Source organism: Cebus imitator, unplaced genomic scaffold, assembly GCF_001604975.1.
Source record: "Cebus imitator isolate Cc_AM_T3 unplaced genomic scaffold, Cebus_imitator-1.0 Scaffold42, whole genome shotgun sequence".
Classification (NCBI taxonomy): domain Eukaryota; kingdom Metazoa; phylum Chordata; class Mammalia; order Primates; family Cebidae; genus Cebus; species Cebus imitator.
In genome coordinates, this window is record NW_016107357.1 from 8895304 (window position 1) to 8920211 (window position 24908).

Sequence of the window (24908 nt, forward strand, 5' to 3'; positions counted from 1 at the left end):
TTTTTTTTTTTTTTTTTTTTTTTTGGTAGCTGAAAGCAGCACAACTGACACAAATAAGTTCCTCGAAGACCACCCAAAGAGTTCATGGACCCAGTTTAGGAAGCATGACTAGTCTGGTCTCCTCATTCTCCTGTATTCTCTGGTCAACTTGCCTCTGCCACTAGTCATTAATTGTGGAAAGGTGAAGGCAGGCTGGAATGTGGCTTTCCAAGTCATTCTGTTGTCTCTGAACTCTAGAACTGGGATAAAAGGCAGTCTTCACAAATGGAGAATAATGAGGAAGAAACGTTACACCAGAAAAGACACGTTCTTAACCTGGCAAAATCTCCATCTCTGCTGGGACCTCTGACTTCTCTGAGCCTGTTTCCACATCTGCCTACTTCACATTAGGTTGTCACGAGGAACTGCACAGGAAAATGCCAAAGTAGGTTCTTGCTGGCGTCTGGTTAATTTCTTCCTGACCACAATCATTCCACAGTATGAAGATGCAGCCTACCACCTCTAAGTGGTTCGAGGAGGCTGAGTTGGCTGCTGCCTTCTTTCACTTTGGCCAGGAGAGCAGTGAGAGCAAAGTGCACCCAGGATACTGAGGCCCTGCCACCAGCCTATTATCAGGGGGAAGAGGCAGGAGCTGGTGTCACCATCTGCTTCTCACCACCCTCCATCAACACCCTGCTGGCTTGACTGCCTGCTGGCTCCATAGCTTGGGTTCTTGCTGGTTCACAGAAACAAAATCCTTTAAAATTGTATTTCTGGAATCTTGTAAAGTGCTAGGCAGACGCAGAGATCACAACTCAAAGCTTTGTTATTGGCTCTAAACCAAAGTTGCCTCTAAACCAAAGTTGCACACTGTCTTATTCAAATCTAAAAAGCCCAGCCTGGTCCCTGGGTGAGTACCACATGGCTAAAATTAGCCTGGCCATCTGCTGAGACAGCAGCTGGGCTATTCTGAGCCCTAGCAGGCCTGCCTGAAGTGGGGCTGGGCCTGGGGGTAAGTGCTGGAGAGGCTGGACACACAGGGAGGGACATGGAGGATGAGGCCACAGAGAGGGAAGGCCAGTGTCATGGTGGTTTCACAGGATACAAAAAGTGCAGGATGGTTTCTGTGTCCTGTTCTCTAGTTTCTCCTGTTACCTGGAGCTTCCTTTTTTGGATTCAGACTCGAGCAAAATCACTCTTTGGGATTTTAGCAATAAGAGCTAAGATTTATGGAGTATTCATTATAGGTCAGGAACCATATGAGGTACTTTACAGGAATCAGCGCACACATTCAAGACAACTCTGAGATCTGGGGGATTCAGAATGGCTTGACTATTCCTTTTACAGAATTCATGAGAAAAAGGTTTGGTTGAAAGCACCAGTCATGAGTGAGCCCTGGCTCAGACAACCCCAAGAATACAGGGATTCCCTCCTGCGGGCCCTGACCCCTGCCTTCCTTCATCTCTGGAAAGGACAGAGAGCCTTCTCAGAACCTGGAATCCATTGAACTAAAGGGTAAGACCTTTAGGGGTATAAATGTGACTGAGACATTTATAGGTGCCCTGCAAAGAGCTTGAGTGTATGTATAGCCATTGTAACTCATCAGAATCCCTACACTCAGATTGGACTTGTTCTGTGGCTTAAAACTGCAGTGTCTCCACTGGGTGGACTGGCTCATGCCTGTAATCCCAGCACTTTGAGAGGCCAAGGCAGGCGATTCACTCAAGGCCAGGAGTTTGAGACTAGCCTGGCCAACATGGTGAAACCCCGTCTCTACTAAAAATACAAAAATTAGTGGTACGCGCTTGTAATACCAGCTACTTGGGAGGCTGAGGTGGGAGAATCCCTTGACCCTGGGAGGTGGAGGTCGCAGCGAACCAAGATTGTGCCACTGCATTCCAACTTGGCCTGGGTGACAAAGTGAGACTCTGTCTTAAAAAAATAAAAAGACCCCAACCCCAAAAAACCAACCAAAAACCCCAAAAACCTCCAGTGTCTCTGCCCCCGCTAGCTGGGTGCTTTGATCTTTATTTCTATAATTGGTCAAGAAGCCACAACTGACATCTGTGACTTTCCTTCTAGTACCCATTCCTTATTTCCTTTGCCCTCAGCCAGAACCTCAGTTGATTAAAGTGACCCAAGGCTTCATTCCAGAAGCGTCTGAATTTTCCATAGTGCTGTCACTTTTTGGAGTTGCCGCATTTCTGGTTGCTGGACTTCCCCTTGCCTTTACCACTGGACATGACAGCACTCGGCTCTCCTGAGACTCTCCTGGGCTCTGGACGTGGTCCTGCTCGCCTCCCTGCGCAGCACCCCATTTTCTCCTTGCTAATCAGGATCAGGCACTCCTACCAGCAGGGTCACTCCCCTCCTCTGCACATTAATTCAGTGGTACAAGGAGCCCAAAATAGCCAAGTGGTAGCCTCATCTTCCAATTTGATTGTGAACCCTAGAGGCATATCTTAGGGACTAAGACCTCCAAACACAAGCCCTGTGAGTGGGGTATCAGGTGTGGTAACAGCAAGAGGAACTACTCCCACTTCACCCACTGGTTCCCAGACCCATGCGCTTTGGCTGGGGGGAGACACCCGGTCAGCCTCTGATTTAAAGCCTCTACTGCATCCTGTAAGATCAAAGCCCATCCCTTCAGGACGCTGTCTCACAACTGGCAACATCGAGAGTCATTCTACTCTTCATTTAGGTCATTTCTGGGTGATGGGGCATGTGGCAAAACCAGTTAATTCATGAGCACAAGCCCAATGCTGAACTCTGCTGTATAATGAGGTCACTGATCAGAAGCAAAGCTGTATGGAATGGCACAGTGGTGGGTGGCACTGAGTCCACATGGCCCACAGGACACACACCAGCTGTCCCTATTACCAACACTGTTCCCTAGGCCAGTGGGCAACATTTTTCACACAAGGGCCAATTCACTGAGGAAGATGTTGACAGGCTACGTTTTCTTTACCTTTGAAGTCTCCAAAATAAGCCTTCTTAGAGCCTCTCATCTGGAGAACAGTAAAATGAGAAAACACGGACCTCTTAAACCATATAAATGGGCATATTTGGCACATGCCAGTGGGAAGCTGCTGTCTAACCTTCCAGGCCGAGACTGAACGGCAGAAGCGAGTGGGCAGTGGGGTGCTGCTAAGCACTGTACCAGACTTCCTGAAACCACACTGGCCCTAAATGAGACTCAATTTGGAAGTCCCGGCCTGAAGAAATGGTGAAACACTATGCCTTAAAAAAGCAACTGCCAATTTTTGAGGAGGCAAAACACAGGATTTAAGGGAAAGAAAATGACACCACTTTGGGAATTGTGAAATCCTAAAGCACCTGGGTATACTAGAGTGTAATAAAACCAGCCCAACAGGTCAGAGGTGAATGATTCCCAACGTTCAGATCCTAACACTGAGAAGACTCAGGTTTCTGAAGGTCAAAAGACAATGCACCTTCTAGGCTTTTAGTTAAGCAGTCTGAGTACATACTATGCACCCATCAGTGACAAGGCCACTATTAGACTTTCTCATTCCTAAAAGAGGTACTTGGGTTTGCCCTAAGGCAAAGTTCCAGGCAAATTAATTCTATAGCAGCTTCGCCTTAGCACTCTGGGACACTTGAAGGAATGACTCTCCACCTCCTGTGTTGCAAGAGATAACCAACGATGCAGAATTCATTGGCTGAAGCATTACTATATACATAGTGCATCTTTTATAGATGGATGCATGCATCGCCGTGTGGAACAGTGTGGTCTGAAATGTGAGCTCAGTACTGCCTTGGGCAACATTGGTGGCCAACAGCACTTCCAAAAGAGGCAGGAGGAGGGCAACTCACCAGGAGGCAGAGGGTAATGCCTCTCTCTTCGCTCATGGAGCACCCCAAGTTTCTATGCAAGGTTGGCTTTAATTTTTAAATTCTCACATTTTAGCTGCTTCCCTGATGGGACTTGAATTTTTTTTAAAGCAAAGAGAGGGCCGGGCGCGGTGGCTCAAGCCTGTAATCCCAGCACTTTGGGAGGCCGAGGCGGGTGGATCACGAGGTCAAGAGATCGAGACCATCCTGGTCAACATGGTGAAACCCCGTCTCTACTAAAAATACAAAAAATTAGCTGGGCATGGTGGTGCGTGCCTGTAATCCCAGCTACTCAGGAGGCTGAGGCAGGAGAATTGCCTGAACCCAGGAGGCGGAGGTTGCGGTGAGCCGAGATCGCGCCATTGCACTCCAGCCTGGGTAACAAGAGCGAAACTCCGTCTCAAAAAAAAAAAAAAAAAAGCAAAGAGAGAAAAGCAGAATGTGAATACTAAAACAAAATGCTAGTTTCCCACTTTTGAAGAGAAAATAGATTGAGAAATGTGAATCTTCCTTGAGAAATGTGAATTTTCCTTAGGGAACCCATTAAGTAATCACTCCAATCTAAAAATACTTTGTTTAATCAGGTACTCTGAGGGTAATTGCCTTTCTCTGTGCTGATAAAAAAGGTAAAGTGTGCAGAATACTCAGGAGCCCAGGAGCCAGAGACTGGATTGCTGGATAATCAGGAGAGAGGGTCTCCAGGTCAAAGGTGCTGGTCTTGAACTCCTGGCCTCAAATGATTCTCCCACCTCGGCCTCCCAAAGCACTGGGATTACAGGTGTGATTACACTCTGGGATTACAGTGACATATCACACTGGCCCTGGCTTTCAGACAACTGAAATGTCAACATTTAGGTATCATTCTCAAATGTAGAGTAGCTGCATGAGGCAACGTGGTGTATGTAAGGCAATCTTCCAGAGAGCAGAATGAGTTGATCACCACAATGCAGCTGATAAGCTGATCCTATGCCTGGTGCTTGGCTTTCTGCCCCTTAGATGGGGCATTCCCATTGAGCAATGCAGTTTGCTGCCTGGCATGTTCTGGGGTTTCACAGCTATGGGTAGAAACAATCCCCCCAAAGTCTCTTGGGACCTTGCACTGTGAAGATGAACCGTATCTGTAGTCAGAATGAGACCAGACACGCAGTACACAAATAGAGAAGGCATTTGCATTTTTAATCGAGTATTACTATTAGCCCTTGGATCAGTATATCGGCAGTAGAGTTTTAATTTGCAAGACAGAAGTGCCCATGAGAAAGTCAAGAATTTCAAATACAACTTTTCATACCACGTATTTCAAGAGCTTCCCTGTTCAAGTATTCCTAGAGAAGGAAAGCTCTTTCGGTTTCGAAGTATGAGAAACTGTTAGCGTTCCTTCCTTTGGTCTGCCCATACCCCTCACCACAAAGAGGCAAACAAAACAACTAAAAAGGGGACAATAAGTGCAAGATAAAAAAGAAAATCTAAGTAGTGTGAAATTAGTTTTTATTTTTAACTAAAAATAAATGCGTAACATCTTTCCAAAATCAAAACTAAAGATGAACACCTAGAAAAAAGGGTGGAAACATATTTTTCCTTCCCTGGGGAAACCAGTAAGGCAGACATTCTAATGGAGCGTGGTTTATCTCCACAGGACTAGTCTATGCAAACGGAATCTCTCTCCAGCCTTTTCTCTATGTCAGTTTTATCTATCTGGCAAGAAAAAACAAAAACAACCCCCAAAACAAGCCCTCCCCACAAACACAACACAAAACAAGGGACTTGAAAAGTTGGAGAAAACCTTTTAACGCATTTCTGTAAAATCCCTTCTGAGGAGGTTTAGTAGAGGTACTACCCATCAGCAACCTAGCCGGCCAGGTGAGTTGGTGCAGAAGCGCTTCGGGTGAATTCATACCAGAGCCACCGGGTGTGACTCGGCCACCTCTCCCAATTACCACAGGGAGGTCTTAAAATTGAATTTCAGTTTCAGCAGATACTTCAGATTTACCTGAGCAATATCATAGACAATGTACCTGAGGGGAAGCTTGTCAAGGAGCCAACGGCCACACAGAGACAGTACATGTGCCTTATCTTCCCCGGGCTGGCAGGATGCCCAGTGCCATCCTGAAAGTTACTTTAAGGCTTCTTCATGGGGCTGGGTTGGTGCCCTTCAGGCAGACTGAGGAGAAGAGATCTTACTCTGGAAACTGAGGGAAGGCTCATACCCTGTAAGCCAGGCATGCACAGGGAGAGATCACCGAAAGGAAACAGTCACCATGGGACACATCTACAGAACAGCCTCTAATCCTTGTCTGTCCCGGGTAATCTGACAGCATGTGACTCTGCACCTCCAGAACATTCCTTTGTGCTCACACAGCATACTCAAGAAAGGATACTCGTTATATAGTAGACAGGTGTCATTTACACCAGATGAAATCCCAGTCCCAAGAGGAACCTCCACACCATCCAGAGTAATACTAGCTGAAGGGTCAGGGGTAGTTTTGCCCAAACCTGCAAAACAGAAGGCACAAGTGACATGAACTGTGAGAACAGAGGTGGCAAAGGTTCCAGGGAGATGAGCTCTACTTGATGTTGATCCATGTGCTTTTCTTTTTTTCCTTTTTGAGATGGAGTCTTGCTCTGTTGCCCAGGCTGGAGTGCAGTGGTGCAATCTCAGCTCACTGCAACCTCTGCCTCCAGGATTCAAGCATTCTTCTGCCTCAGCCTCCTGACTAGCTGGGATTACAGGCATGTGCCATCACACCCAGCTAATTTTTTTGTATTTTAGTAGCGATAGGGTTTCACCATGTTGGCCAGGATGGTCTCGAACTTCTGACCTCAGGTGATCCACCCACCTCAGCCTCCCAAGGTATTGGGATTACAGGTGTGAGCCACCGCACCCAGCCTCATGTGCTCATTTTAAAGACATATTCTATCTTTCTCCAGATATAAACTAAGGCAATAAATCAAGGTTCCCAGGGCATCAAGCTTCACTGAGTTTCATGAGAGCAGTGATACCCTATAGGGTCACATTTCTGCTCAACAGAATTCTAAAGCAGCCACTTCGACCGGGCAGTGGAAGGTTCTAAATCATACGTTGCACATTCTAGCAAGCCAAGATGCTCCAGGCACTACTATGTCACAGGAGGTACCTCACTGCGGTAGCTACAAGTTAGGTTAAAGCCCAAACCCATGTACCTGGTTACTGGTGCTGCTCCTGCGGCATTTGTGATACTAACTGCAGCCACAGAGTTAACTGTGTGTGTGTTTTTTAATTATTATACTTTAAGTTCTGGGGTACACGTGCAGCTTGTGCAGGACTGTTACATAGGTAAACACATGCCATGGTGGAGTGAACTGTTTTTAAAAATGAACTGCCTGCTGTAGATCTTGTCTATTTTTAAAAAATAAATAAGTAAAATGAACCTCCAATCATGGTCAGCTGCAGCATATTAACCACCACCCAAACAACAACATACATACACACACATGCCCCCAAAAGATAAAAGGAATCTCCAGCTGTTTGACAGCCAGCCACAAGGCAGCTTTCTCAGGACAGCAAGCCCCCACTTCTGTGCTGTTCAGGGTGCCTGGGGCTGTGGCAGCAGCTTTGGAAACACTTTACCTTTGACACTGTGCTTGCCCTTGGGTAGCTTGCTGATGTGTGAAGCCTGCTTCAGTTCATACCTATTGAAGAGAGGACAGTCTCAGAAGAGGCCTTCACACTGGGCTCTCAAAACCAACAGTTTTGATTAGAAGAACAAAGTGAGATATAGAGACGAGTCAACCTACAAAACCCAGACCATCTTAACTGCTCAGGCTCCCCCTCGAGTTTCTGGAACTCCTCCAGAACCCGAAGCCGCAGTTGTGACTGAACAGTTTGTGCCCAGCGATCACAGCTACGGGGCCGTTTTCAAGGTAAGGCCCTATTTGGAGTGGTGGTTGGTGGCTCTGGGTTTCTGTTCACACTCCATAGTCCCCAAACCTCTGGCCTTTAACATGACCCTGTGCTTTTGGTTGTAGTTCTCACAGGATGTCCAAATGAAGCTGGACTAAATAGATCTTTCTCTGTGGAGAATCTGGAAGTGGGATTAAGACTCCAGTTCCATTTGCGTTGGTCTAAGAAAACTGAAACATTGGTGAGTGGAGGAGGAAGCCATGGGGGATCATCCTTTGTGCAACTCAATCTCTCTGCTTCCCAGTCCACGGACAGAAGACACTGCCGGCTCCGGAGGCCTGGCTGCATTCTGTTCTTGCATTTTGTGAGGAATCCTTCTATCTTCCTGTTCCCTTAACTTGAATTGGATTCTGCTACTTACAAGCAAAGAATCCTGATTGGTGGGCCCAGTAACTGTAGTGGAGAATTTCTACTCTCCCAGCCAAGGGAAGTTCTGCCTAGCCCACTCCATCTGTCCCCATGAAATGCCATCAGTTCCAGAGCCAGGTTTACTCACATGTTTCCAAGGGCAACTTCTCCCAGCAGGATTAAGCCTATTGGGTCTCCCTGAGACGTATGGCAGTAGTTAGCACTCTTGGAGACCATGTCAGCGAAATAGATCCCTTTACCAAACATGTAGCCTGTCTGGAAGGTTGGAAAAGGGACAGTTGAGAATCTTCTGATGCAAAATTAGGAGCAGCTGTTCACTGAGTGCCAGCTAGAGCCAGGAGCCCAGCTAAGTGCTGCAATCCATCACAATGCCCGTGGTGAGGAAATACATCACAATTCTCACAATGCCCGTGGTGAGGAAATACCAAAGGTTTAGCCCACAAGCCAGGCTGCTCAGATCCTAGCTCTGCCAGGTGCCAAGGAGCAAGAAGCTACATCACTTCTCTGGACTCTACTTGCCTCTTTTCTCAAATGGGGAACATAATCTCATGGAGCTGCTGTGAGGATGGAATGAGCTCATCAATGTTACTTAAACCAGCACCTGTCAACACCCACGGAATGCAGGATGGTATCTTTATTCCCTTTTGCAAGTGAAACATGAGGTTCAGAAAAGGTAGGCCATTTGTCCATCATACACTACTGCACAGCACCAGAGAGAACCATTTAAACCTCTCTGCTCCTCACTCTACAACTGTGAAACGAGGGGCTTGAAGGCCCTGTCCAGTTGGACCCGTCTAGAATCCAGCAGGTGGCATCATAGTCCCTCATGTCTGGGTAAAGCCTTACTCACTCATTGCTGTTTTGCTGCTGAAGACACTGACACTCAGAGGTGGCCTGGCTGGGAAGTGGTAGAGGTAGGCCTGGACTCAGCTTGGCCTGTGGCCATGTGTCTGCTCTTTGCTTGTTAACATACCCGATTAGTATTTGCAGCACGGCCCTGGCCTGGATGCTCTACCTCCTCTGTTCAGAAACTGTTTGAAACCCCTGACAGGGTTAGGGTCAGGAGGATAAAGGTGAAGATTTAAAGGATGTCTCATAAAATCCCCTATTGGCCACAGCTAAGCCAATAAGACCCCTTACTCAAAGTTCTTTATGGAGACACCTGCAGAGACAGGCATTGCCCACCCCTCACCAGGCCAGGCACATACCACGGGCGCTTCAGGCGGGGCTATCCGAAGACCCTGGGACAGGATCCCAGCGAAGTTGGTGGTCCTGGACCCGTGCCACAGCAACCTTCGGTTATGAAGCTGCTTAAAGGGCTTGTAGCGCTGGCATTCCCCTTCACGCTCTATCTTAAAGATCTGGTCGGAGTAGTAAACAAAGGGAGGGACAAAAGAAGCCATTCATTACTCTGGTTGACTGAAAGATAGGATGGATACAGGAGAAATGACCAGCTGTCCCTAAGGCTAGAAAACGTCAGGTCAGCTGCAGTGTAGAAAATGTTTTCCACAGGGCTGGGATGGAGGGTCAAGGTCCCGCCCAGCAGAGACCAGCCATTGCTAGTTAGTATTACTGTGCAGCAGATGTGCACTTGAGGAGCTTTATCTTGGACCTCTCATAATTCTATGTTCTGAGATCAAGTTTGGGAACAGGAAATGTCCTTTAAAACAGAATAAAAAGCCGTCCCCAAACTACTGTATAAGACTACTAATTTTGTAATCTCAGCACTTTGGGACCCGAGGTTGGGTGCCTGTAATCCCAGCTACTCTGGTGGCCAAGACAGGAGAATCACTTGAACCTGGGAGGCGGAGGTTGCAGTGAGCTGCGACTGCACCACTGCACTCCAGCCTGGGCGACACAGTGAGACTCCATGTCAAGAAACAAAACAAAACAAAAAAAAAGTACTGATTTTTCTGCTGAACAAATGAGTCACTTCTTTGGGTTATCTAAAGTTAGTAAACTGCTCTTTTCTATCCAGGCTTAGGTTGGACGAGTGGGCAGGGAAAAGCTGGCAGGACACAGAAGGAAGTGGGGGAGAAGGGATTCTTACATCGACGACTTCCAAGTCATATGCATTGTGTGTGGTTGCGTGAGTGTTCTTAACATACTTCCTGATGATCTCGGCTTCTTCAGAATCTCTGTCAACCACCTGGGTAAATGAAATCTTGGGATCAGCACAAACGAGACCCCAGGAGAGCTACAGAGGAGTAATGCTCAGGCTCAGCCGATGCACAGCTCAACACCACACTCCTCAAAGGAAGCCAGACACAACTGAGAGCCTGTGTCCCAGGCCTGTAGGCTGGGCAGATCCTGGGTCAGTGGCTCCACTTCCCTTAGCCTCCAGCTTTAGCAACTACTTGGGCTGCTAGAGAATCTCTGAGTTCCTTTTTGTCTTAAAATTCTATGTTTTGGGGGTGGGGTGTGGTGGCTCATACCTGTAATCCCAACACTTTGGGAGGCCAAGGCAGGCTGACTTTTTTGAGGTCAGGAGATCAAGACCATCCTGGCCAACATGGTGAAACCCCATCTGTACTAAAAATACAAAAATTAGCTGGGTGTGGTGGCGCATGCCTGTAATCCCAGCTACTCAGGAGGCTGAAGGGAGAAACACCTAAACCTGGGAAGCAGCGGTTGCAGTGAGCCGAGATTGCGCCATTGTACTCCAGCCTGGTGACAGGGCAAGACTCCGTCTCAAATAAAATCTATGTTTTGGGATATTAGAGAAGTTAGAACATTGGACTCACTGTCAGTGAACAGGGCATCTCCAGAACAAGCAACTGGCTCCTGGAAGAGTCCAGCTCCGCATGAGTTAAAACACAATGGGCCAGAGGAAGTCACAGCTATGATGTGCAATTAAAATTACACCTAGCTCAGAGGACAAGCCTAACAACTGTCAAATAGCTGATGTAACCTATGCTAAGTTAACCTGAGAGAATTATAAAGGAGGCTAGTATGTTCTATTTGCATATTTATATTCAAAGTTCAGAACACTTAGGAATGCTGGTCTATCTCACTGTGTTTTAATTAAAAGTCTTCAGGATTGTAAAATTGTAAACAGAGAGAATGAGAATCCCTTCACAAAGAACTACCCCCCCACACCTTCCGTGAGGAAGGTGCGGGCGGGGGCACGCAAAACAAGTGATATGTGGTGTCTTACCCTGCTTGGACCCACAGATCTATCCTTTGTCCTAGGAAAGGAGCTAAGGCTCTTTCTTTAGCAATGTAAACACCTGGTACCAGACTCATCAGACTCTAGCCCACCTGAACCCCCGCAACACTGCAGGAAATGGGCTGAGGACAGTGGGGCAAATGAGCGTGGAGACAGGGTCGAGAATTGAGCCACCCTCCTCTGGTTGGTCTGGGCAGGGTGTTCGGAGACTGTGTGTCAACACAGGCCACTTCGGCTCCAGAGAAAAATGAACCAAAGCATTGTTTTTTATCATGCCTGCCATCAAGCATTTCCACTTCTGAAATGGGCACTGGTAATAAGCCTTCTAAAAGTTCATGCTCACACCTGTAATCTCAGCACTTTGGGAGGCTGAGGCGGGCAGATTATCTGAAGCCAGGAGTTCAAGACCAGCCTGGCCAACATGGTGAAACCCCGTCTCTACTGAAAATACAAAAATTAGCCGGGTGTGGTGGCTCACGCTTGTAATCCCAACTACCTGAGAGGCTGAGGTAGGAGAATCGCTTGAAACCAAGAGGCGGAGGTTGCAGTGAGCTGAGATTGCACCACTGCACTCCAGCCTGGGCGACAGAGTGAGACTCTTTCTCAAAAAAAAAGAGTTCACGCTACAAGAGTCTAGAAAAACACAGAGCTCCTCTCTAGATTAAGGAGAAAAAAAAAGACAATTTTTGGTAAGACCCTCAAATATCAGTTTGTATGCCAAGCTGAGGCACTGGCTTGGAAGGCTGCCTTGTAAGCAAGGTGTATTATCTACATGTGAAATGCCCAAATGTTCAGAAAGGACCACCGGCAACAATGTCCAGGAACTTGTTAGAAAAGTAAATTCTTGGCACCAGCCATCTGTGTTTGAACAGGCTTTCCAGGAGATCCTAACACACATACAAGTTCAGCACCGCCGCTCTCAAGAGGAGAAGTTAGGATGCTTGAGGAAGGCCTGACCCTGTTACCTTCATGTCAGTTTTGAGCTTCTCATAGTTGACATCGATAGGATCCTTGCTGCTATCATCAGACCCTCCCCTAAGCAGACTGTAGGCCACCTCGATGTCCAGCAGGTTGTCCAGCATTTCCACCTTGGCCTGGAGGAGCAAAAGAAAGCCCCCAACTTAGGTATCATGGTGAGTGAGACAGACTCACCGAGGTGGCAGAGAAAAACCTACATGCAGAGAACATCCAAACCTTCCTGCTAGTCAGAGCCAGCCTGCTATCTGCTGCACACAGTGAGTGCTCAGAAGGACTTCCTGGAATTTAACAAGGCCTTGCAGGCTGGGGGAGTTGAGAGGTGGAAGAACTGTCTTTCCTCTCGCATATGCTGACATTTGAGACCTATAATGATGGCACTTCAGACAAATGGTTCCTGAGCCAGGAGCTCTCTTAAAAGGCAGGGAGGGAAAATGGGGAGGAAGATGCTGTTAGGAGGGAGAGCTCTCCCTCTCCTACGGCTCTTTCCCCAGTGGATTTGGTAGAAAGGGGCAGGAAAAATGGCTCTGCCTCCACCAATGTGAATAGAAACTCAACTTCAAAACAAGGGCAAGGAGGTGGCCCTCCCAGCATTGGCGCTGCCCTCAGGGATCATGACGGGAGGGCTGGTCACAAGGGAGTGGCACCCAAGCCCAGCTGACCTGCAGTCCCTTCTGAACCCCTGCGCTACCTGCACACTGTCTGCATTGTTCAGGAGCGGAGGCTTCTTCATCCCAAAGTCGTGGGGGATCAGGGTGTAAAAGCGATTTGAGAGATCCAGAATCTGAGAGTCGCTGCTGCCCTGGGACACCGCCTGGAGAGGAGGGGACAGAAGGAACGCAAAACTGAGGGAGCAGCTCCGAGCCCCCGGCCAGGCTTTCTCTTCTAGCAGGTGGAAGCTGCAGTAGGTCTAGAAGTAACGTGCTGTGTGCACACGCCAGGACACAAGGGAAACGATCAGAGACTGCCTTCCTGTTACAGCTATACCACCCCATTCTCTAAAAGCACTGCTCAACACATAATGGGCTTCTCCCATGAAATTTCATTTGTACAAGGAACTGTGCAATTACAGACATTTAATCCCTGCCCCCACAACTATGCAGTGTTAACTGTAAAATCTAGGTAGTGGGCTCATGACTATTGCTGTGAAATTCTTTCAACTTTCTGTATGCCTGAAACATTTTCATGATAAAATGTTGACAGGAGGTTGCCCATTGCTGTAGAATTCAGTCAGGCCCCCTGCCTCCATGGTCTTCATTGAAATTAGTTTCTACTGTACCTGGAGGTTGAAGTGGCCAGGCACAGAAAGGCTAGGCAATGCTTACCGGCAGTGTCACTTGCTACTCTATAGGCAGAGGGTGCACAATAAATGCATAGAGGTGGAAGAGTGAGACCACTGGGATTCCAGGAATTTGGCAGACAGCCTAGGTGACCACAGGAAGGTCAAGTGGATATGAAGTGGCACCCAGGAAGCCTGAAGCCCCATGCCTGCTTCTCGCTGTGACATGGACTTCACCAAGTCGTACAACTTCCAACTCTGCTGCCCAGGTAGCTCTGGCAATGGGTAAGGATGCTATTCCAGCTCTTCTACCTGAAGACTCTGGAATGGGGAGAAGCTGGGGCTGAGGAAAGCCTAGCAAGTCCTCAGTGAATGGGCAACAACAAGGTGAGAGGCTCACTACTCAGAACCAGCTATAACTGGAGTTGACAGATCTGGTTCAGGGCCTTTTCTCCAGCACCAGCCAGAGAGCCCACTGCCTGGGTCCATTTCTGCTTCCCGTGTGCTTTTCTTCTATCATAGGCCGAGACTGCCTCACCCATAGATATAAGTGGAATCCTTCAGCCCTACTCCAGGATACAGCTGGAAGGCTCCGGAACTGGGAGACCTTGAAAGATGCTCAAAGAATGTTGAAATAACATGAATGAAAGAGTTTTCCATTTGATGACTACGTGGTAACTGCAAAATAAACTCTGCCTAATTGTTAAGGACACACAAAATAAAACCACAGCACAGCTGACCCTTGAACAATCTGGATTTGAAATGTACGGGTCCATTTATACACAGATGTTTTCAATAAATACAGTTAGCTCTCTACACCTGTGGGTTCTGCATTTGAGAATTGAACCAAACTTAGATAAAAAATACAGTATTCTCAGCCTGGGTGTGGTGGCTCATGCCTGTAATCCCAGAACTTTGGGAGGCTGAGGTGGGTGGATCACTTGAACTCGGGAGTTCAAGACCAGTCTGGCCAATATAGCAAAACCCCACCTCTACTAAAAATACAAAAACTTAGGCGGGCATGGTGGTGCGTGCCTGTAACCCCGGCTACTTGGGAGGCTGAGGCAAAAGAATCACTTGAACCCAGGAGGCAGAGGCTGCAGTGTGCCAAGATTGTGCCACTGCACTCCAGCCTGGACAACAGACCAAGATTCTGCCTCAAAAAAGAAAAAGAAAAGGAAAAATCCCATCTAAAAAAAATTCTGAGGATGTTAGACCCAAGGGAATCCTGGAACAAACCCCTGAGGATACAGAGGGATGACTTTACTTTTAAGAGATAGGGTAACCAACATCTTTAAGTTTATATGCAGTTTACTACATACCTGATAACTGAAAATGTTGCTGTTCATTAGTTTTGTGATAAACTTTTTAAGTAGCAAGCACTTGTCATTTATTGAACTGAAAAAAAATCTAAACCCTTTTGAAGTGCAGTTCAGTACTTCCAGTTCCTTAACCTTAGAGTACACACTGCCCCTGCTGTCCCCAGGTGGTGTTGGCCAGGGGAGGGTTCAGAGAGGCCCCTTGCAGCCCCGTGCTTACCTGCTGGACCTCACTGAGGATGGAGTACGCAGCCTGGATCTGCCTTTTGCTCAGCTTTCCCAAGGGCATCTTCTGCAGGTCAATCTGAGGAGACAGGGGATTTTGCTCTGAAAGCTGGATACTGCACAGTGTGATAGCAAGAGAGCTGGATCGAGCACCCCACCCTCAGCCTCTAGGAGCAATCAGGAGCTTCCTGGGATTTCCTGAGGACACCAGTGACCCAAATCCAGAGTCTGTAGCCCCACCCCACTATGAGGGACGGGAGTCTGTCTGAAGATTCTTGCTCACTTCCTTTGTGACTGAGCTTAGCCAACCGTATCTCCTCTGCCCCTATGCTCAGTTTCAAACAGCCCAGCACGTCTGGAAAAAAATACAGCATAATTCCCAACCAGTTTCGATGTGCAGATGAGGGCTCATCAGTCATGCTATCCCGCCCCCTGCCCAGCAGTCTTCCCTGGGGTCCCAGAGTTAAGGCAGTAAGTGTACCCCTCCCTGGGTTCCCAGCTGGAAAAGGACCAAGAGTTTTCAAGTGTTGAACAATATTTTTAAAAGGACACACTCCTGAACTTATGGACTTACATTCAAATCAATGCTGTCCCTTTCAGATCAGTCACCTCAAGCATATACTTATTCCTACAAATACTGCTACTGCTCACTTCCTGGGAACTGACTGACATCAAGAGAAGCTGCAAGCTGCAGTGGAAGAAGCATGAGGTCTGCAGCCTTGGTTTTCTATCAGTTAAGCGGGGCCACCTTCCTTAAAAGGCACCTACTCCATTTTGCGAGCAGCCCTGCCTGTTCAGGTTGGCCCCCGAGTGGAGACGCCTGTGTACCAATGGGCCCCACACTCTATATCCTGAGACATCATATCTAGGGCTTTTCCAATAGATTCTTCAGAGTTCCCTGGGGGCTGCAACTGCACCTTTCCATTTTTGCAAGTCCAGCACTTCCTGCAATCCTTGGAACAAAGAACTGAACAAGAATCTTAGAAATGGAACTGCTATGGTGATAACATTAAATAAAAGGATGTGTAAGTGCTCGTGGCTCATCAGGCACCAACCAGGAGCCAGCAGCGACAGCTTCTAACCATATTCGCAAGCCCTGGCACGTATGCTTTCCTGTACCCTCAACACTGGAAACTCCACCCTAAGGGAAGATCTGATTTCTGGCAGGAATTAAGTAGCCGGAGCCACATCTGCGGAAGAAGGTGGATGATTTATTTCAAGCCAAGAACAAGGTACAATAAAAGAACAGAGTGATTTTCGTATGCACCCTCAATTAACTCTGAAAAAAATTCTCAAGAAGGAATCCCAAAAGAAGTTCTGACAACACAGCATAGCCAGAGTGAGGGCAGAGCTCTGAAGGGCATGACATTCCCCAAGCTGTAAAATTCTGGTGTTTATGTAAAAAAAGAAAAGACCTAGTTTCCCTAATTGTATACCCCTCAAAACATAGACACAGACTATAAAAATAAGAGGTGAGCTCCATCCACATAGGCCACCCTCACTCCTGGAAAAGAAACTCAGGCATAGCGCTGGACAGTAAGCTGGGAGCAGTGGCTCCACAGCTACCCAGTTTAGGGAGAAAGACAGAAGTAGGAGAAACACCTTGTACTGGGGACCCTTGAGCCCCAGCTGCGAGGAGGCGGCCCCTAGGGCTACAGCCTGGACCCCTGCCCCCTGCCATGTGTCCTGACCACCCAGACCCCATTCCCTTCTGGACTCAGGATGTGCCCTCCTCACAGGAAGAGCCAGGTGCCCCTGGCGCTGGGGATGATCACCCTAGTCCCATGTGGACTCCTGCTTAGGCCAGGAGTGGGCACCCCGCTTTCTACACACTTCCAGCTACCTGCCTTCTAGTTTGTTTCAGCAAGCAGGGCCCCTGCCCCTTTTCTTCCTGCTAAACTAGTTACTTGTTGAGTGAAAAACATTAAAATTTCATTTCAGGCTGGGTGCTAAGGCTCATGCCTGTAATCCCAGCACTTTAGAAGGCCAAGGCAGGTGGATCACCTGAGGTCAGGAGTTCAAGACCAGCCTGGCCAAAATGGTGAAACCCTGTCACTACTAAAAATACAAAAAAATTGGCTGGGCATGGTGGCACATGCCTGTAATCCCAGCTACTTGGGAGGCTGAGGCAGGAGAATCACTTGAACCCAGGAGGCGGAGGTTACAGTGAGCTGAGATGGTGCCATTGCACTCCAGCCTGGGGGACAAGAGCAAAACTCTATCTCAAAAAAAACCAAACAACAGCAATAACAAAAACATTTCATAGGAAAGCACTTGGGCCTGAGAATAGTCGAGACTTCTATGATCACAGATAGACCAGGGTGTGGGAGACTAGAAATGATGTGCAGGACTTCAAAACATAATGAAACGAGCCCTCACCCTAGCACCTGTCAACCTTTTCCTCCACCTCTGTCCCTCATTCTTAGTGAGCCCACCCATAAGTTGTTCACACTAGATCTCCTAAACAAAAGTCAGATTACACAGCTATTTGAACAAGCACAGTGAACAAGCCCTGGCCATTTAAAAACCCATTGGAGGATGTAACCCAACACTCCAGTCTACAACAGCACAGGCGCGAACAGTCCTGCCAGGCTGAGCCCTTGGCAGGGAGATACTGGGTTGGCCTGATGCCCCTGGGGCTTAGGCTGCCAGTGGTTTATCCTGCCCAGTTTTGACCCCGTCCTCCCTGCTCTAAGGCAGCCCAGGAGGCTCTAGAAGGAAGGACTTGGGAAGACAGCAGGACATGAGTGTGAAGGGAGCAACCGCACAGAGAAGGGTGGAATGCTTAAGGCTGATCTGAGACTCTCAACCTCCACTGGTTCCTAGAGCCCAGGATGAAGGGAATAACCAAATGTGCCGCAGCTGCTTGTTTTTCACAGCAGCCTGAAGCTTCTGTGTTTGCTGGCCAGGTGGGACCATCTCTGCTCTGAAGGCCCTGTCAATACTCAAGAGCTCTGATGCTAGGAGCAGCAAGAACAAAGGGCCCTTTCGTACTAATCTTTTGCGGCAAGAGCGGAGATGAGATGGCGGACAGATACGAAACGCGGAGCCTCTGCCTGCAGTCTCTGCCGTTCTGCCCTGGGCAGAAGCATGACTAATCCAACAACCATCACCCTTACTCCACTACCAACCTTTTCTTAAAAACTGGTATGAATTTTATGAATCAAGTGTCATAGCAATTTTTTTTTACTCTAAGTGGGCTGTCTTGCACTTCCAATTTGACAACTCCAGTTGGTTGGTTTAGTTGGGCCACACAAGAAGCATGGTTATACACCCTACCACAGCATGAGGAAGGGGGAAAATACAAAGGGCGGGCCAGGCACGGTGGCTCACACCTGTATTCCTAGCATCTGGGGAGACCGAGGTGGGTGGACTGCTTGTGCTCAGCTTGGGAAACAACATGGTGAGACTCTGTCTCAAAAAAAAAAAAAACCAAACCAAACAAAAAAACTACAAAGGGGACTGGGGATCGGGGAACAGCCTCTCCAACACACCACCTGCTTCACAGCAAATCAAATTACCCTCTGCAAAAGGGCAAGCACGCCAGGCCCCAGCACTCATACAATTTAAGATTAAAGGACAGGTATGAGAAGCTGATAGCCAAAGTATTCTGTTTTTGAAACAGAAACAAGAACAGGCAGAGAACTCTTCGCCAGCTCAACAAATATTCATCCATAGCGAATGCTCACAGATAAAACGATAAAGTGCAATAACCTCATACTCCACCATGGCTTTCTTCATGCTTTCCACATCAAAGATCATCTTGATGAGGTCCTGGACTGGCTTGGGGAGTTTGGACTTGGTGCCAGGATTTACTGTTAGCTTCTTCACTGCCTCTTCATCCTTCAGAAAAAAAGAACATCAATAAGAGACCCAAATCAAGAAAAGGAGAGGTCCAGAGAGTTCCAGCGACAACATGGAGAGACAGCGCACAGCCCAACTGAGACCAACTTTTCAGTTACCCCCACCAATGCGCCACACATATGAAGGAAGTCATCTTGGCCCCTCCAGAACAACCAAGCCAACCAGCTGGATACCACTGAGTGACCTCAGTAGAAGCCACATGGGACAGAATTATCTAATGAGTTTTGCCCACATTCCTCACCCACACAGTCATGAGTATAATAAAATGACTCAAGCAAGGTAGTATCTGTGTCTGTGGGGCTGGGCTGCAGACGAAGGACACAGGTTAGAGTGCCACCAGCAAAAAAAGCTGAGTGCTAATCAAAAGGTGTAGAAAACAGTGGCCGGATGACTGTGCCTCACACTGCACGTGGGTCAGACTCCTCCTGTGAGGCCCCATCTTGGCTGCTCCATATTCTTATTCTAGCTGCCACTGCACCATCTGCATGGGCTGACCCACCCTGGGGCTGCTGGTCCCTTTCCTGGGAACCTGCCTAGTGCCCACTCATGCCCAACGTAGAAGTGCTGGCAGCTGTGAAGGCAAGCCTTAGAGCAATGGGACATGGCACTGATGGACAAATTCTTCCTCCTTTCTCTTACACTTCCTCACACAAGGGTCAGTTGCAAGACTAAGTTTATATGGCCTTCTCTAAATTCCCAAAGGACCAAGCAACTAGTCCCACGTGCTGCCAGCCAGCTTGACAGTGTAAAAGTGCGTTGTAGCTTAACTGTCCATCCTCTTCCTGCCACACTCTCCTCTCCTCCCTGGGATTGCACTGCCTAATAAACTATTGAGACTCCATCCCCACTGACTGAAGAACCCAGGTTACATTGTGATCACACTGTACTGAAACTGCATTAACTCTTTAGACTTGAACTATGTGAGGGTATAGACTATGCTCTATCGGGCACAGTGTTCCTAGCAACTAAAATGGAGTTTGGTATTTGGAGTGAAAGGAACTAGTGTTGGGCTTTGAATCTGGAATCAGACTGGCTTATCCAAGCCGCAGAACTAACTTGTGCTGTTATTGTTCATGGCTGCTGCTGTCACCTTCACAAACCTACTCTCAGATTGAATTACTGAGTTGTTTTTTTTTTTTTTTTTTCTGAGACGGAGTTTCGCTCTTGTTACCCAGGCTGGAGTGGAATGGAGCGATCTCAGCTCACCACAACCTCCACCCCCTGGGTTCAGGCAATTCTCCTGCCTCAGCCACCTGAGTAGCTGGGATTACAGGCACGTGCCACCATGCCCAACTAACTTTTTGCATTTTATTAGAGACAAGGTTTCACCATGTTGACCAGGATGGTCTTGATCTCTTGACCTCGTGATCCACCTTGCCCAGCCCGAAACACTGAGTTTTAAATGTACTTTGTTATCTTCTGGGTGTAACTTCATTGGAAGGCAAAGTATCTATTTGTCCAAAACCCTTATTTAAGTGCATATAACTTATGACCCAGTAACTACTCTACTTGTAGAGTAGATAATTATTACAGAGGCATACAAATATTTTTATGTATGTCAGCATCATTACAGCAAATGCCCAGAATTAATCTAAATGACTAACAGGAGGCAGGAAGCTGTTCTAGTCAACTCTGAATTCTAGCCCATACACAGGATGGGATTCAATGCAGCTGTGCATTGAATTAAGTAATGCTGGGGACTGGTGCAGCCAGTGGCCAATACAGTAGCCACTGGCCAAACTGAGGTGTGCTATAGGTCCAAAATATACACCAGATTTCAAAGACTTAGTATAGAAACAATCAAAAGGGAAATTTTCTCATTAATAATTTTGTTGGTATTGACCAAGTGTTGAAACGAGAAAATTTTGGATATACGGGTTTAAATAATATCAAGATTAATTTCATTGGCTTCTTGCTTTTTAAAACATGGCTATGAAAAACTTTAAATGTACTGACATGGCTTGAATTCTAATTCTGTTGGATAGCACTGCTCTAGAAGACAGGAAGCAATGCTCCTGGTACATTAAAGCAAAAAGAAGACAGTTGCAACATGGTACATATGGTGGTGGAAAAGGTACATATGCAGTGAAAGCAGAGTGAAAAAGATATCTACTATTACTTTAACTGGTTAATTCTGGGCAATCTTAGTTTTTTGTGCCTTAGTATTATTATTTCTCAAACTTTTAAAAACAAGTATTTAACTCCATAGAGGGCGCTACCGATCTGACCAAATCTATTCTGAATGAGTCTACTGCCTCAGCCTCATTATTATATATGCAAGAAGTGAATCCTATTTTTAATATGGAGAGTTCACGAAACCCTCTGTAAACTAAATAATTCCCTCTCTGCGACATGCTAGGCCTCAAAGATTTAGAATTAAAATACCTACCTACAAATCTCTCTTTTTGTAAAATAAATGTGTTTTCTTTTCCCTGATTAAAAAAGCGATAAATTCTAATTTTTAAAAAGGCAAGCATTTTGCAAAGAAAAAAGACAAAAAAGAAAAGTTAAAAATGTCAACCAATAGACAAAGGAATGCTGTGTGCTAACAGATGTGAGGAGACTCCCAAAACTACAGATAGAGATTTCACTAGGAAATAATTTGTGACTAATAAAGTGTGACCTAGCAGAGCAGGTCAAGTTACTGTAATTCCGTCATGACAGACCAGGTCACATGATCAATGGTGACCATGGGTTCCACAAAAAGACTTATCTGGAGTCTGTCAATTATACCCTATTGTTTCAGGAGTAACTGGAAAGACTTCCTACTTGACATCACAAAGATGCTACCACCAATCTCATTGAAGCTCTATCTCATACTTCAAGGTGCTGACCATATTAAATGCTTTTTTGCCATCTATTGAGATGATCGTGTGGTTTTTGTCCTTCCTTCTATTCATATATTACATTGATTTTTAACCTTTTACATTTTTGAGTTTTCACTCATGTTGTCCAGGCTGGAGTGCAATGGCATGCTCTCAGCTCACCGCAACCTCCACCTCCCGAGTTCAAGTGATTCTCCTGTCTCAGCCTCCCCAGTAGCTGGGATTACAGGCGTGTGCCACCATGCCCAGCTCATTTTGTATTTTTAGTAGAGATGGTTTCGCCATGTTGGCCAGGTTGGTCCCAAAGTCCTAACCTCAGGTGATCCACCTGCCGTGGCCTCCCAAAGTACTGGGATTATAGGCGTGAACCACATTAATTTTTAAATGTTGAACCAACCTTACATTCCTGGGATAAATCCCACTTGGGAGTGGTATATAGATCCTTCTATGCTGCTGGATTCGGTGTGTTAGGATTTTGTCAGGGGGCTCTGCATCTCTGTTCACAGGAAACTGCTCTGTAGTTCTCCTGTGCTGCTTTGACTCTAGTATCAGGGTGGTACTGGCCCTCATGCAATGAGCTGGGAAGCATTTTGGTCCATTTTTGGGGGAGGATTTGGGAAGGACTGGTATTCTCCTTTCAACATTTGGTAGTATATTCACTATGATGTCATCTAATCCATGATGTGGATTTTCAAGAATAAGGTGTCCCTTCGTTTTCCTAGAAGCAGACAGTGTAAGGGCATTACATAGTTACCTGGCCATAGTCAATCTCCAGGGGGTAGAACTTTTTGGGATACTTTGTGAAATTTTTGGAGTGCCAAGCATTCCCAGTTTTTTCTTCATATAATTTCATGAAGTGCTCGATGGCATCCTCCTTGGATGGCATCTCTTCCAGTTTGTTGCTACCGATCACCGTGCCCACACGGCCCCAGGACCTAAATATCCAATACCTGTGGTGGGAAAGAGGGTGTCAATCAGATACACGTGTGGGTCAGCTGTCCCATTTCAGGAGGAGTTTCCCTTTCCTGTCATTCCATTCAAGTGGGGAAGAATTTTACGCACCCCAAAAGGATGATGACTAACACAGAACAAAAGGAATAGCTATAACAATAAAGGGTCTTTATTTTACCTCTCATTAAACTTTCAAATCATATTGGCAAATGGACTATAAAAAATGCCAAAGAATAGGTTAAACTTGGTTCTGGGAGCCAAGCCCGAGGAGTGAATCCTGGAGTCTGTAGCCTTTTCCGTAAAAACGATTCCACTCCTCTCCCTAAAGAAATACAGAAAGTACTATTTGGAAGTCATGTATTCAAGGAGACAACCCATAATGCTGTACCCTAAAAATAATAAACTTTCGACTCAGATCAGAGGCCAAGACGCGATGAAATGAGGGAGGCAGTAGCAATGGCTTCTCAGGCCCGGTCACCTAGAGATGCAGGCTGTCATGTTCAAATTCCATCTCAACTGAGGGCACACATCACATACAGCCAGCTGCTGTGCTGCTCAGCTTCAGATGAGCTAATTTTTCGTTAACTCAATAATGCAAAAATTAATTTTCATTTCACAATAAATACAGATATATCATAAACCCACATACAAGATTTGTGTACATTTTAAAGACAGAACTAGAGACTTCAAAGAAAATTTGGGACTCCCTGGCCACTTTCTGGGCTACTGGACAGGGGTATAAAAATTCATTCTCTGGGCTTGGTTTTTCCTGTGAAAATATTTGGGAAGCACTACCTTGATCTATGTTGAAAATTTTTTCTGACCCTAACAGCCCACACTACCCTTTCACTTAACACCAGCAAATCTACGCCACCAGAAAAATGTCCGCATCCACAATCAACATTAGAATTTAGTGAGAGTTCCTTCCATATGCCTTTCCACTGACATATAAATCTTGTTCTGTGTTGGCTGTACTGAGGGGCGATGAACTCACTAGATAAGGACCACTCTGCCTAGAAACGCAAGGAAAAACGCCAGCACCCCCATCACCACTTCCCAGCTGCTCTAACCCCACAATCTAGAATCCATCCTTGCCTGTTTCACCATGTTAAAAAAAAAAAAAAGGCAAACCAAAACCTCTTTAGTTACTAGGGAGTTTGAACATTAAAGACTAAGTCCAGCGTTTGCCAAGCTTTATTTGTTTCAAAGTTTTAAAACATATGTCAAATCAGAAAATCTTGATTCAAGCAGCTGAAAGAAAAGCCCGTTGGGGCTGGGTGCAGTGGCTCATGCCTATATTCCAGCACTTTGGGAGACTGAGGCAGGAGGATCACTGGAGTCTAAGAGTTTGAGACCAGCCTGGCAACACAGCGAGACCCCTGTCTCCACAAAAAATAAGGCATGGTGGTATGCACCTCTAAGTCCCAGCTGCTCCCGATGCTGAGGTGGGAGGCCTGCTTGAGCCCAAGAGGTCAAGGCTGCAGTGAGCTGTGACTCCAGCCTGAGAAACAGAGTGAAACTGTTTCAAAAGACAAAAGAAATAGTGAAAAACAACAAAAGAAAGCCCAGCTGGGAGAATACATGAAACCGTACCTCGGGACAACTGTACAAGAACAGCAACACCACTGGTGAGTAAGTGGCTTCTTTCTCCCCTTTAACCAAAGGACTTATGATTTGTTTTTGTTTTCTGTGATTAGATTTCATTCCCCAGGCATTGAGCCTGGGTTTCACAAGGCTGATGGCACAGCTATCTCTCTAAAACTAGACTTCATCTACAGAACTCACCTGCTTTCCTTGTCATCCTCTAGAAGCTGCAGCTTGTAATAGGAGTTGGTTCCTTTAACGATGTCCACCAGGCCGAGGGTGGCACTGAAGACCTTCCCACCTTTCTCCAGGACATGTGCAGAGTGTTCCAGACCTGTCCCAGAGGCAAAGCATCTACAGTTTTCTCTCCCCTTGAGGGGCCAGTGCTCTCGGGGAGAAGGGGTCTATAGGCCTGAGGTTCACAACTCTTGGATACACTAACACCACCTTTGAGAGGTTGCCCACCAGCGTGTGTTCTCAAGACTAGGGACGCTGGTGAAGGAGGCCTGAAGGCAAAGGCATGACCACACTGCCCCAGGTGTGCTGCAGGCATTTGGACGTGTACTTCTAGTCAGCTGGC

General features: G+C 46.8%; 1 protein-coding gene across 1 annotated transcript in view; it reads right to left on the reverse strand.

Annotated features, from left to right (window-relative positions):
- Positions 1–4986: 4986 nt before the first annotated feature.
- The window catches only part of PARP1 (poly(ADP-ribose) polymerase 1), a 49624-nt gene continuing 29702 nt past the window's right edge, over positions 4987–24908 (reverse strand). The window contains exons 12-23 of the mRNA XM_017526441.2: positions 24530–24662; positions 22548–22743; positions 18819–18947; positions 15100–15183; positions 12973–13095; positions 12272–12400; positions 10188–10286; positions 9346–9498; positions 8265–8392; positions 7436–7497; positions 6207–6321; positions 4987–5843 (exon numbers count right to left, since the gene is read on the reverse strand). Coding sequence (XP_017381930.1) covers positions 5762–5843; positions 6207–6321; positions 7436–7497; positions 8265–8392; positions 9346–9498; positions 10188–10286; positions 12272–12400; positions 12973–13095; positions 15100–15183; positions 18819–18947; positions 22548–22743; positions 24530–24662 — 1433 coding nt within the window. The 3' untranslated portion in view covers positions 4987–5761. The remainder of the gene's footprint in view (positions 5844–6206; positions 6322–7435; positions 7498–8264; positions 8393–9345; positions 9499–10187; positions 10287–12271; positions 12401–12972; positions 13096–15099; positions 15184–18818; positions 18948–22547; positions 22744–24529; positions 24663–24908) is intronic.